Raw genomic sequence first — 15193 nt, forward strand, 5'->3', positions numbered from 1 at the left:
GAGAATTCTAAGGAGTTTTTCTGGAAGTCTTTTGGCTCAGGGGTTAGAGTTCTGACTTGGTCTGGCTGGTTTCACCAAAAACTGTGGTGGGTGAAAGTTGAAATCATTGAGGAAACAAAAATTGGAGCTTTTGAGCCTTTCAATTTTGGATAAGCCAATTGCCCAACAAATCAGGACCAGACTCCTTCTTCAGCTTATGGCTGCACCCCAAATACACAAGGAGACAGATTTTTTTCTACATTAAAAAACAATTAATCAAATGAGGCCAATTAATTAAAAGGAACCAATTAACCAGGATACATTAACTAATTTGATTTCTAATTGAAGGAAAGATTACAGACTTTCCAATTTGGAAGGGATGAGTGGACAAGTACAATTCCCTGATATTAGAAAAGGAAGTATCCCACTGCCCCAAGTGTCTGTATACTATCAAAGGAACATAGAAACATGTGTTTGGAAAACTTTGTATGGGTCCAATTTTCAGATAAGATGTATATATATATGTATATACATATATACACATATATATATATGTTGGTTGAGATGTACAATTGTGAAAAAAACTCCTGGCACCAATATTTGGATCTGACCAGGTTTCTGTTCAGCATAATCTAGGTCCTTAGTTAAGGATCTCTGAGCAGCAGTCTCTAAGCCCTTCTACAAGTGATCCAGTTTCCCAACCATGGATGTCTGGGTTCAAACAACACAATCAAATTTTCTCCTAATTCCCACAACTGAATAAACTTCTCTCACAAGACAGAATTTGGACAAGACCCATAATCGAATAGAAAGGGAACTTAGTTAGCTTGAGCCGTAAAATGGAGTCAGGGTGGTTCACTCAATTCCCACAATTAACCACTTGCTGTCCTAATCCCCTCAATTCCCTCAGAAGGCACATAGCAAGATCTATTTGGAGCTACATTAGTCTATGCAGTTTGAATTTAACACAACCATCTTTAAAATAAACACGTATTTCTCAAGCATTTAATTGTATATGGCTAAATGATGGCTTCAGTACAAGCAGATGCCCTCTAGGAAATTCCAATATAACTGATGGAAAACACTGAAAGACAAATGTCCATGGCATACAAGCAGCAAGCAGAGTATGGACTTTAAGACAATATGTGAATAAAAAATAAAGTACAAATTTATGATACAAGTTAAGGGTAAGAATATATAGAGAGTGACAGTAATTGCACATTTCAAATGGAGATTGGAAAAAGCTTCTTTAATACATTAACAATATAGTCAATGAACATTAACAAGTAGTTATTGAATGCTTACTGTAATAGGCACTTAGGTGTTACAGGGAAATTAAGAGACACAATTTCTGTCCTCAAAGAGTTTATAATTGTACTGTAGGTATAACACATTAAATGCAAAATAACAGAATAACAATACAAGGCAACACATACACATAAGATCCAACAATAGTTTAAGTCATGGTATCTTTGTGAAATAATTAGTAGATCAGTTTGACTACCATAAAAAAATGTATGGAGGAAGGTAGTGAGAGCTACATTTGGATCATATTATTTAGTTTCTATGCCTTTATTTTCTTCCCTTTCTAATGCATCCTTACATGGCTGACAAATTGGTCTTCTTAAAGTCAGGGGCTCCTTACAACCTAAGCTTAAAATACATACACTTTGTTGGCATTTCCAGTCTACAGTCTAACTCCAACCTATCCTTCCAGACTTAATTTACATGACTCTAATTCCATAAGTTCTATATTCCACCCAAAATTATTCTTAAACTCAGTGTACTATATCCCATGTCCTTACACAACCCTCTATTCCAGGAAATAAATCAATCAATAAGCATTTTTTAAGTGTCTAGAATGTGCTAGCCTGGGAGCTAGGTGGCATAGGAAATAAAGCATGGCACTTGGAATCAGAAAGACTTACCTTCCTGGGTTCATATTCAGCCTCAGATACTTACTAGCTGTGTGACCCTGGGCAAATCACTTAATCCTGTTTGCCTCAGTTTCCTTATCTGTAAAATGATCTAGAGAAAGAAATGGCAACCACGCTACTATTTTTCCCAAGAAAACCCAAATGGGGTCATGAAGAGTCAGACATGACTAAAAAAAATAGCTGAACTGAATGTGTCAGATATAGTGCTAAATTCTGAAGGGACAAAAAGTGGCAAAAGATAGTCCCTGACCTCATGGAGCTTATAATCCAATGGGGAAAACAACACGCAAATATATACAAAGTTATATACAGGATATATAGGAAGAAAATTGACAGAGAGAAGGGACAAGAATTAAGAGGGGTTGAGGAAGGCACTGGAATTAAGAGAACCTGGGAAAGGCTTCCTATAGAAGATGGGATTTTAGTTGTGACTTGAAGGACTCTAGGAAGATCAGTAGTTGAAACAGAGGAGGGAAATCATTTCTAACATGAAAGACAGAGAGAATGTCAGGAGCTGAAGATGGAGTAGAACAGGTAGGAGGCAAGTGTCATTGAATCAAAGAGTATGTGTTGGGAGTAAGAAGTAAGAAGACTGGAAAAGAAGGGAAAGAGGTTATGAAGGACTTTAAATGATTTATATTTGGATTTGGATTTGGATTTGAACCTAGAGATGATGGGGAGCCACTAGAAGTTATGGAGTTGAGTTGGGGGCAGGGTGCTATGATTGGACCTGTTTTAGGAAAATCACTTTAGTTGAATGGAGAATGAATTGGAGTGGGGAGAAACTTGAGACAAGAAGACCTACCATCAGGCTATTGCAATAGCCCAAACTTGAGGTGATGAGAGCCTGTACTAAGGTGGTGACAGTGTCAGAGGAAAGAAAGAGGCATGTTGGAGAGATGTTGCAAGGTGAAACCGACAGTCTTTGACAACAATTTGGCTATGAAGGTGGGGTGAGAGATACTGAAGAACCCAGGATGACTCCTAGATTGTGAGGCTGAGGTACAAAGAGTATGGCATTGTCCTCTACAGTAATAATGAAGTTAGGAGTGGAGGAACAATTTAGGGGAAAAGATAATGAGTTCTATTTTGGATATGAGGAGATGTGAGGTTGGAAATCAGGAGAGACTGGGGCAAGAAAGGTAGATTTGAGAACCATTAGCATAAAGATAGTAATCAAAGTCTTAGAAGGAGATGAGATTACTAAGTAAAATAATTTAGAAAGAGAAAAGATGAGCGCTCAGACAAGAACCCTGAGTGGAAGATGGATTAGATTGAGAACAGACTTAAAATAGAGATTCCAACCAATCATCTAGGCAAAAGATGATGAAAGTCTCCTGTATCAGGGCAGTGACTGAGTGGAGAAAATGGGATGTTCTATTTTGGATACGTTTGAGAGTTTCAAAGACCTGCAAGGGATCCAGTTAGAGAAGCTCATATGACAGTCAGTGTTATGAGATTGTTGCTCAAGAAAGACACTAGAGATGGACATGCAGACCTGGGAATCATCTTCCCAGAGATGACACTGAACCTACAGAGCTGATGAAATCACCAAGTGAAATAGCATAACATGAAACAAGAGCCCATGATGGAGTCTCTGAGGGACATCTACAGCTAGTGGGCCTGACTTGGATGAACACTGAGCAAAAGAAACTGAGAAGAGGTAGTTATGTAGGAAGGGAAATCAGGCAAGACCAATGTCAGAAAAACCTACAATGAAGAAAGTATTCAGGAAAAAAATGGTATTTAATAGTGATTGAAGAAAGATCAAGAAAGATGAGGTTTGAGAAAAGGCCATTAGCTACAGGAATTAATACACCATGGACATTGGAGAGAGCAGTTCAAATGAATGATGAGCTTGGAAACAAGATTGCAGAGTTTAGGAGAAAGGGACAGAAGGAAGTAGAGGCAGCTGATGTGGATAGCTTTCTCAAGAAGACATCAGATGATAGTGTAAATGCTTGAATTAGGCAAGGTCTGAGGTATTTTTAAGGATGTAGGAGACATGGGAGTGTTTGTAGGTGGCAGTGAAAGAACCAGTAGATAAGGAGAATTTAACTAGTAGACACAGTGGATATAATTATGTGGAAAATCTGCAGAAAGGATAAGAGTCCATGCAGAATTTAACCCAGGTTTGCCTTGACAAGATGGGTCAGAGATGTGGGGGGGAAAAGTGAGGCTAGAGGAGGAAGATGACTGAATGATAAGAGTTTAGGAAGAAAGAGGGAGCTCTTGACAAACTGTTCACTTTTTAAAAGTGAATTATAAAGTGAAAGACCTCATCTGCGAAAGTAGTAGAAAGAGGTTTGGTGCAAGGCTTGAGGACAGCCAAAAAGGTTGAGAAGTCATTGTGGTCAGTGGGATACTAAATTAAGAAGGCAGAAAAAGATTGGTTTGTTACAGAGGAGTCCCAGTTGAGATTATATAATACAAATTTGTAGCAGACTCAATCAGTGTGGTTTTATGATTTTCCAGTTGTATTCATTAGCATATGAATAAGCACAGAGGAGATGGATGGTGGGAGTAATGCACAGTTGGAATTTGTCATCATGACTTGCAGTAGGACTAGAGGGCAAGGGATTGTCAAGTGTAGTGTTGAGTTGAACTGGTTTGCCAAGATCAAAACAGAAAAGGCATGAGTGTAGTCAGTGCCAGGGTGATAGCCTAGGAAAGAACTGAGAGACAGGAGAATGGAAGTCATGGTGAGGACAACGAACAGGCTTAGGGACCATAAGACATAGATAAATAAAACATTATAATCACAAAAATGAATGTCAGTGTTCACAAACAAGAAGCAGAATAGTAGTGATTGATGGCAAGATCAAGTATATACCTATCTCTGAATGCAACTCAGATGGACTGGGAGAGTAGGTCACAGAAACTGTGAAGATTAAGAAACTGAGAAGTTGAGTATTTGAGAAGACATCAATGCATACATTGAAGTCCTCAAATATGAGGGCAGAAGCTGTGAAGTGACTATGTGCCAGGAACTGAACTGAATGAAAGAAGGATAATGGGGGCGAGGGGAGAGGTTAACAGAGAATTGGGTGATAAATTTGTATAGCATCAATGTGAAAATAGATGATGTTGAGAGATGGCAATGTAGACATGGCAATGGGGAACAACAAATAATCTGCCTTCCCTACCACAAGAATAGTGAGTCATGAGTTATGAGTTTGTATAAGTTGACAAGCACTTCTCAAGCATCAACTATGTACTGGTTAAGCAACTACGCTGAATCCTGGAGTTAGAAAGGAAGGAGAGAAGAAGCTCACATTCTAATGGAGAGAATATATTCAGAAAAGATATAGACAGGATAAATTTGAGATAATTTCACAGGGAAAGTAGTTACTAAGAGGGACCAGGAAAGGTTGCTTATAGATGGTGAGATTTGGACTGAGACTTGAAAGAAGGCAGAGAGAAGAGAGAATTCCAGACATGAGGCACAGCCTGTAAAACTGTATGGAGTGTTTTGTATGAGGAACAGCAAGGAGGCCAGTCATGGGATTAAAAAGTATGTGGGGGTGTGGTGAGGAGTAAAACCTAAGAATTTATTGTTGTTTGTCCTTTGTTCTTGAAGAACAACTGCGGGAAGGCAATGCCAGGACTTGCATGTGAATTGGTTTTAAGTGAGGGAGGGCTATGTAAAGTCACCAGCCTCACTTTCTCCTCCAGAGCCATCTGGGTCCAGTGGCAAGAAATAGATCAGGATGACTGGAGATAGCCTCCTGTGAGAAGACTGGAAAGGTAGGAAAGAACAGGGTTATGAAGGATTTTAACAACAAAATTAAAGATTTTATATTTGACCCCTTATAAGGAATTTACTAAATGTAGGAGGGGAGCAGCCTTGTGCTTTAGGAAGATCAATTTGACAGCTGAATCTAGGATGGACAGAAGTGGGGAGAGACTTGAGGCAAGATTAACCAGGTGGCTACTTCAATAGTCCAGGCATGGGTGATGAAAGTCTATTCCAAGCTGGCAAGTGTCATTGATGAGAAGGGTACATAGATGACAGATATTGCAAAGACAGAATTGACAGAATTCGGCAATGGATTGGATATAGGAAGGGGAATAGAGATAGTTGAGGATTACACTTAGGTTGTATGCCTCAGTGACTGAAATAATGGTGACACCCTAGACAGTAACAGGGAAGTTAGGGAAAAGAGAGGGTTTTCTTAATGAATGCCAAAAAAAGGAGAAAGTATTGGAATGAAGGAATGTATGTTAATTATAGAGTAAGCACTCCAGAGGGCATAGCAGAAAGGGTGGGTAGGCACACTGTAGTGGAACTTTGGATAAGGGAAGTTAAGGCTAAAACAGATGAGAGTTTGTAGCTAGGATTGGGTAACAGGATTTGTAAGTATGAATCTAAGGGATTCAGTATAAGCAAATGGGATCAGTATAAGCAAATAGTAAATTCAAAGGGCATAGATAGTCTAGGCATAAGATAAAAAGTTCAGTTTTAGACAAGCTAAATCTGAAATGATAAGCTATTAAGGTGGAAATGTATAGCATGGATTTAAAGATGTGAAACTAAAACTCAGGAAGAGGCAATTTTTAGCAGTCAACTACATAGACATTATAGGCAAGGTCACTGTTTATTGATTCATGTAAGTTATTTTATGAGACCATGAACTATATTATGCTAGGAATAAAATTTGTAAAGAAAAGGATAGAGTGAGAAAAACATAAGAAAGAAATGAGATATGGTGAGAGAGAGTACATCTTTTAGTAGGGGGAAGATGGAGTGTCTAAAAGAGTTAAGAAGATCATGTACTACTGTTGAAGCTAAGAGAAGTTTCTTGAAAGAGGTGCTGGTTAACAATGTTGAATGTTTCAAAAAGACTGCAAGGAATAACAACTAGGAAAAGGACACAGAACTTGGGGCTTAAGAGGTAAAGGGGTGACTTTTAATGGCTATTTTAGTACAGTGTGGGAAACAGAAGCCAGATTCCATAGTGCTCCAGATATAACTTGGAGATAAAAATTTCACGCACCCTCAAAGTTTGGTGATTAAGAGAAACTATCGTAATCAAGGCAAGATGCTTTGCTGAGATAGGAAAGACTGGAGTATATTTGTAGATGATGGTGTAATACTGTTACAATAATTTGCTCACTTTAGTATTAGGGACAATATAATATATAGGCCCTAAAGGTCCATGAGGTTCTCTCTTCTTTGGCTTTAGGTAATTATTTTCTGTGACCAATTTAGTTTAATCACAATTACTCCCCAGATGGAAGATCCCTAACATTTAGATGAATATTGGGCACTCTACCTAAATATACATTTAAAGCTATTTCTCACTAATTTCTGACCTCTTCGTGGTTGCATCAAAATTCAGTTTACTATAACCATTTGGGTAATTAAGCAGCAGCTTATAGTATAGTATCTGTGGATAACAACTTGGAAGAGAGTTTTTCTGAGAGTCCTCTTGGTCCAGGTCTTCTCTTCTGAAATGTCTGTAGAGCCAATTAATTACCTTATCTAATATCTCTCTTTCATAATACAGCTCATTCCTCCCACCTTTGCTCTTCAGGAATGTGCTTACCATTGCTTACACTGGCCAATTCCGGCTGACTCAATGCTTTTAATACATGACTCGGAGGGTAATGAAAAATCCTTGTCCAGACTTGTTGTCACATCATCAAATGTCTTTCAAAGCCTTTACACTTAATCTAAGGACTGAGTGAGACACATTAATCATTTTACCATTTAAGTGGTTCAATCTAACCTAAGTGTGAAGAAAGGATAAAAGATGAAAGCCCTGGGAAAAGAAGAAATAGAGTGAAGAACCTAGAGGGGGGAGTATCCTTGGAAAGCAAGAAAAACACTTCTTTCTCTAAAAAAGGAGGCTGTAGAGAGAGAAGTGAAGACAAAGAAAATTTTTGAGGTACTGAGGTCGATGTGGCTAGAGCTATGATTCTTCAGTCATAGGGAGTCTGATTTTCATAGCCTTATATAAGTCTACTACTGAAAGGGATTTAACCTTTTATTTAGACTCTCATTTGATAGATAAGGAACTTTTCCTTATCTATCAAAGGATAGTTGGCTATGCAAAGAAGCCAGAGGATCTTCACCATGTCTGAAGGGACTTTTGACACCATCTAGTCTAACCCACACCTGTTCCGAATCTCCTCTACAACAGCCCCAATCACTAGTCATTTATCCTTTGTTTGAAGAACTCTGGGAAGGGGAACAAAGTACTTCCTTAGATGGCCTATTCCACTTAGATAACTCTAGTCATCTGGAAGTCTTTCTTGCCTCAGGACCAAATCTGCCTCAAAGGGTAATTTCTACCTGTTGCTCTTGGCTCTTCCCTCAGGGGCTAAACTGATCAAGTTAAACCTCTCCTCAATATGACAGCTCTTTAAATCATGAAAACAGCTACCACGGTCCTCAGGCTTCTCCAGGCTAAACAAGTCCAGAACCTTCAGCAAATTTTCAGATGGCATGGTTGCCTTAAGGCATTTCACCTTGCTGGTCACTTTCTAGCTTGTCAATATCCTTCCCCAAACTAAGCACAACTACAAGTGAGAAGGGCAAAACATAGCACAACCAGTGTAGTGGTTAAAGTGCTCACCTCTTCAGATGCTTATTAGCTGCACAATGCTGGACAGTTACATAATCTCTGTTTATTTCTTCAACTGTAAGATGAAGGGGTTAGACCCAAGGGCCCCTGCGCTTCTAGCTCTGAATCAATGATCCTATGATTTCTCCTACACAGACACAGCATTGTTTAGTGACATAGATGTGGCCTCAGAGCCACGTTCAGAATGATCCAGGTTCAAATCCTCCCTCTGATACAGACCTGCTCGGCATCTCCAGGCAGCTCTCTATGCAAGCTCCAGGCACAGGGTCAGGCTTGCTTACAGAGTTCCCTTACCTGGGAACTCCCTATACCAAGTGAACTGCATGTGTGGCCCCTATCCCTCTCCTATTACCTCCCTCATTCAGGACACTATTGTCTAGCTTAACGTATCACAACGGTTTTTCTTGCTGCCATTTTTTTTTTTTTACCATTGATTCACATTCAGTTTGCAAACCACTAAACCCTACAGATATTTTTACACATTCACTGTTACTTAGCCATGTCTCAACTATCTTGTATTTATGAAAAGACTTTACACTGGTATTAAATTTCATCTAATTTGATTTGATCCATTGTTCAAGGATATAAAGATCTCTAGGAATCCAGACTCTCCTATCAATGTGTCAACTATCATTCCCAAATTTGTGTCTTCTATGAACTTTGTACACTTAACATGTCTTTAAGTTACTGTACAGCACAGGATCAAGTTAAAATTCTTGAGACACTCAACTGGAGACTTTTTTCAAGCTAAAATTACTTTATTATTGATACTCTTGTTCAGCCAAATAGGAAAACAGCTGTACTATTGTCTAGTTGATCTTATTCATAAGGATAATACGAAAGTCTTTATAAAATATTTCGCTGAATACCACCTTGGAGTAGAGTGGTGGGGATCACTGTCTTGATGGGTGTTACTGAACTGTTCTACTTAGTTACAAGAAAGAAGGTAGAACTAGAATGTACTGTTATGCAAAAGTAAAAGACGTCAATAAAACTCATTAAAACATTTTAATGTCACTGAAAAGTAAACTTATGTCCACAATATTCCCAATATACTAATCTAGCAATCCTGTCAGAAAAGGAAATAAGGTTAGATTGTTCTCAATAAAGCCATTCTTTCTCAATGACCACATATTCCCATCTTTCTTAAAGACTGTGAATTCAAATTTTATAGCTGAGAATACTTAGGCTGAAAAAGGTTAAATGACTTAGCCTGTGGTACAGTCCTGTAGATGTTTAGTTTCTAAGGCAGGATTTAAACTCAGGTCTTCCTGACTCAAAGCCTAGCACTCTACCCATTGCACCACCTACCTACTTCTTAACTCTAAGTGATATACTCCATCCACATTCTGGATTTGGAGTAGCATGAGAACAAATCACAACACACACAGGTATGCTGGGGATGACAAATACCTCATCTGTTATTATATATAAAGTGCTTTGCAAACCTTAAACTGTGACAAAAATGCTATTTTTGTTGTTACTATTATATTATATACATCCTCAAACTGCCTTCCCTGAAGGATCAGTAGCCAAGGCCAAAGAAAACAGAGGGATTAGAAAATGTCAAAATAAAACAGCTAAACTGTTAACAAACTCTCCAGGGCATTGGCTTCTTACTCTTACATTGTGAACCTTCTTTAAAAAAAAAAAAAAGAAAAGAAAAAGACCAGTTTGAAAACTGCCTCAGTCCCCAGTGCAACACAAACCTCACTGAAATACCTCCTCCTTCTAAACAGGGGTGGGGGATGCCTACACAGACCATCTGTAGTGGCAGGCCGCAGTGGGGATCTTCACTAGCAGTGCTGACCCATCAACCACTTTTTCTTAGCTTTTGACAATCTAAACTTTTTCTTACACTTACATTTTATATAACTCACCCCTTATCTGTCCGATTCTAAAAAAAAAATCCTTACTTGATCCTACCATGCCTGTTAGCTACTGTCCTCTACCTCTTCTCCCTTTTGTGTCTAACTCCCTGATAAAGCTTTCTCCAAGTGCTACCCCTCTATGGATGTATCAGTTGCCAAATCTAATTTTCTTTTCTCAGTCCTCATCCTTCTTGGCTTCTTCTGCAGCATTAGAATGCTTTCATTTCCTTCTGGATACTTCATTAAGTTATGATTCTGTTATCCTCTTATCTAACTACTCCTTAAATTTCCTTTGTTAGTTTTTTATCTGCATCATACCCACTATGGGCTCTGGATGGAATGTTCTGCCTTGTCACCTCTTCCTTAGTTTCCTTAACTTCCTGCTAGACTCAGCTGTTTGCTTGTGCCAAAGGTCACCCTTACACTTCCACAGACCAACTAGCTATGTGGACAAAATCCACAGTAGACGTTTTGAAATAAAGAAGTTTATCTATAAATCCCCCATAGTTAACTAAGCCAACTCATCAGGGGTATATTCTTATGTAAACTTCTTTTGCCACACAGGAGTCTAATTCTTGTCTAATTCTTTTTCCTTTTCAGTTGCAGACATCTTTTAAGACCACATTTCTCTAGTGAAATCCAAGAAAAAGTACATCTTCACCAAACTGCTTAGACAGCCTTCTTATCAATCAGCAATTATTTCTGGGGAACTTCTCAACCACTCTTGGATTGGAAATGTTATCCAAATATGATTATGGCTGAGGCTTTCTCCTTAAGGAATCTCAAGTGGTCAGTTTACACCAGTGATGGTGGTATCTCACTGAAGGTTAAGCAGCCAAGAGATCCACCCAGGAGAAAGCAATGCCCTTCTAACGAGGATTAGGAAGTAATACTTGAGAAATGGAACCAAGGGATCCAACATGAGAGTCAATCACATAGTGCACAGGTTTGGAGCGGTCACAGATGCTCAGCAATATGTATGTTTGCTTCCTCTATACACAGCTGCTGTCCCTGTCCCTTTGCTGCTGCTAACTGCTTATTGCAGAGTTGATAAGACAGCTATACTACCATCTTTCTTTTTTCTCTCAAACTTAATCTAGTAATTTTTTCCATCTCTTGAAGCAAGTACTAAGAAGCAAATATGGTTGATGTCTATGATGGAAAAAGATAATTTATTAGAGCTATGTGTTTGCTGCCATCTTCATTAACTTAAAGATCTTGCTTTGAATGCAGTACATGAAAACATATGGGTGTGAGTGTTGCCAGTAAAGCCTCAATGGGTTAGTCCATTTCCATTCCAAATCACTTTGTTTCTCTCAAATATGCACTAAGGGATGCTTTGAGAGAAGGCAGGATTATCTTTTGCAATGGTCATTTGAAAAGGTTAAGGATATATTGCCAAATTTTACTAATGTTCTTCAATAAATCATAATTTACCGTGCCATTTATCTAAAATTTCTTCTTGAACATATTCTCTTTTTTAACCTTCATTATTCCTAGGAACAGTAAGTTCCATAAATTTATTGCACATTCTTCAAAGTATTCCTTCTTTTTATTCATCCTAGAGCTACCTCTTTCAGACATCAAGAAGTAGAGCTTCAATATTTCATGAAAACACATTCCTATGTCTCCTTTCTATCCAGGATATTCAGGATTTCATAAACTGGTAACACTTGGCCCCTCAGCCTTCGTTCTTTCCAGACTAGTCTGAAGGTTTTTTCAGGCTTTCCCCACACAGCAGCTTTTCTATTCATGGATTATCCCAGCTGCTCTTCTCTGGGCCTTCTGTAGTTCACTTGCAATTTTCTTGAGGAGGTAGCAATTGGAACCACACTGTGCATTCCAGATGTAGACTCAGGGTTTTATTCAATGTGGTGTTTACCGTTTGATTTTCAGTTTGTTTCCCTTATCATATAAAGGCCTTCCTGACATTCTTTGATGCAATGTCATACTGGGAATATTTTTAGGCAATAGGCTCTATTGATTCCTAGATCCTCCCCTGGGGATTGTTAACAACAATTCTGATCTTAAGAGCAGAGCATGAAGTATCTTTCTCAAATGCTTTACTTTAAAGGCCACTTTTCTGATCACTCATGTTGGTCTGTGAAATATTCTTGTAACTTCTTCTGCTCCATTTGATATTTCAGTGCTAAGAAAACCTTAGTGTAATCCAAGACTTGGAGAGTTCCCTGTGAACTTCTAGAAAATTCCCTGAAATGTTAAATAAAAGATGTACTGATCTCTGAAGAATTCTTAACATAAAAATTTCTTGATAAAAGATTTGTCTTTTCTTTTTAAACTAGTTTCTTTTCAGTAACAAATCCTCCCTAAACCCTTAATAAACCTTTTAAGTAACAAATAAATTTATATCTAAATGATTTTTTTTTTTAAAAATGGAACCAGGCAAAGGCTTTTTAAGTCTGGGTTGCTACAAAAACATGGTGGCTGAGTCTGGGTATCTGATGTGAAATTCAAACATAACATTATTTTCTTAAAGTCATATAGGGAACAAATTTTGGTTCAACATAAGGAGGAACTTTATAACAATTACAGCCTTTCAAAAAAATGAAATAAAGTGACTACCTCAAAAGGCAAATTCGTCAGTGGAATCCTTCAAGTACAAATTGAATGTCTATCTGGCATGAAGTTTCAGAGGGGATTCTGACACCAGGCAAACTTCTAAAATCTATTACAAATGGAAAATTCTATGATTTTACATTGATGGTGACCAATGATCTTACTTTGAACAGAATCTATCACTTTAAAGAGATGGTTGCCTTTTGATAGTAGTAGAAGTATAAATAGGCCCAGAATACTTATAACTTTGGATTCTTGCTGTTATGAATAGTTTCATTTGAAGATCTGCAGTATACGTTAATGTATTTCTATAACTTCTCTGGCTTTGCACAACAATCTCTATGTATGTATAGCTGAGGGTTCAATAATTTCTCTTGCAAAATGATCTAGCCAAAGGCAACTCTCACAGCAGCTAATTCTCTTCTCTTGATTCTTTTAAGCTTCATCTCTTGCAGATGACTAAAGACCTTAATAGTCTATGATTTGCTTGTCCAGTCACAGCCTCAGGTAGAGGTCTTGAAAACTCAGGACTCTGTCTGACTCAAGTATGAAATGAAAAGGCAGGAAAGGAAATAGTTCAAAAACTTGGTCCATCATAACTATTCTCCATTCAGTTTCTTTCTCTGGTGGGCACATAGTTCTTTAAACAGATTCAAATCACGATAGTTTAAAGATCCTTTTACAAGGTTAATTACTGATTACTTAAACTTCCTAGTTTCAAGAGCTCTTCTGTTGTGGACACAGCATATTCTAATGGAAAAAATGCAGCAAAGCTATTTACTTGTAGTATACCTATCACTTATCTCTGTTAGATGATATATCTCAGACAGAGACAAAATTCTCTGAAGTTGCTATAAATATGCAAAGAAGACAGTATTGACCCTGGGAAAATGTCTAATATTTCATGGCAAAACCAAGGCAGTACCCATCTTCATGCAATGCTCTGATAATGGGAACTTAAGGCCTGTGATCTGTTGTCTTTTACTGGATCCAGGCTGATTACATTTTAAAACAAGTCTCTGTTGGGGCACCAGAGACTTAAGGAATTGGGCTTCTTTAACTCTATACAAAAGACCCTGCTGAGATTACAGTTTGTGATTTTAAAAAAAAGCTTAATTAGCATGGCATGCACTATGTCTAACTGGTTCTAGAGAAAATATTGACCAAACTTTAGCAGAAATTCCTTGACTATTAGGAGTTCTAGAACACCAGTACTCTCATACCTGTATCAGATATATAGTACTCCAGACAAAACATGCACTGTAATGATTTGCAAGCTGTGAAAAGCTTTTTTCTACAGTGTCCTGTGAAAAATTATTTCCTGCAGAATGTTTTGTGTACTTCCAATTGTTTCCACTTAAGAAGAAAACTTGCAGTGATATGCATATACATACATATATATATATATAAAATGTATATATATTATATATGCGTATATAATATATATATATATGCATAGTCCTTTGGTTTTATTTTCCAAAATTAAAAAAATGAGCGAATATGCTTTCAATGCCTCTCTGAATAATATCCCTTAAAATCACTTGTCAAATGGCTCATTACAGGTCATTTGAGTAACATTATTAAGCAGTGTCTTGGTTGGCCTTGATTAAGTGGTTAGCAATCTGAGAGCATAGTAAGTACTTTTCAGGAACAATCTGCCAATCCCTGAGAATCATAAGCATCGCAGATACGGCTTCTCCCTTTGTCATGAATCCTTTGAAAGTAGATGGGTTCTTTCACTGTTAATAAGGCCAGGGGCAGTGTCATAAAGAGTCAGTCCTTGTAAATTAGCTTCTACACGTAAGGAAATTTTCTGTAATACAAAAGAGAATTATAAATAGTTGTTAGGTCTTTGAGGATGGCTTGTGTCTTGGATATAGTCTTGAACATCATGGATTCTCAAGGAATACATATGGACAATGTAAATGAAATAGTCCTTCTACTTCTAAAGATATCATCTCTAAGCAACAAACAGGAACTATGACCTTTTCAGATACTAGAAGTTGCTTTTTTTCCCAACTAATATCCAGTCAAAAAGAAATGCTGAAAAGCAATTTTTAAGTTTTGGTGAGGTGGATGCAGTTGTGGAACAATGGAGGGACAATCATTTTAGAAGACTACTTTTAATTGGTTGTCTTTATGACCAACTAAGATGGTACTTCCAAGAAAATAGTAACTAAAGCCATCTGGGATGCTCCTTTTTTGGAAATGCTATTTGCTGTACAAATTTTGAGTGGAT

The 15193-nt window shown here is 37.8% G+C and overlaps 1 protein-coding gene across 4 annotated transcripts in view; it reads right to left on the reverse strand.

The window, feature by feature from the left end:
- Window positions 1–1207: 1207 nt before the first annotated feature.
- The window catches only part of DRAM2 (DNA damage regulated autophagy modulator 2), a 42124-nt gene continuing 28138 nt past the window's right edge, over window positions 1208–15193 (reverse strand). For all 4 annotated transcript variants that reach the window (XM_072644316.1, XM_072644314.1, XM_072644317.1 and 1 more), the window contains one exon: window positions 1208–14767. In XM_072644316.1, the coding sequence (XP_072500417.1) occupies window positions 14660–14767 (108 nt within the window). In that variant the 3' untranslated portion in view covers window positions 1208–14659. The remainder of the gene's footprint in view (window positions 14768–15193) is intronic.

Source organism: Notamacropus eugenii, chromosome 2 (genome assembly GCF_028372415.1).
Source record: "Notamacropus eugenii isolate mMacEug1 chromosome 2, mMacEug1.pri_v2, whole genome shotgun sequence".
In the NCBI taxonomy this organism is placed as follows: domain Eukaryota; kingdom Metazoa; phylum Chordata; class Mammalia; order Diprotodontia; family Macropodidae; genus Notamacropus; species Notamacropus eugenii.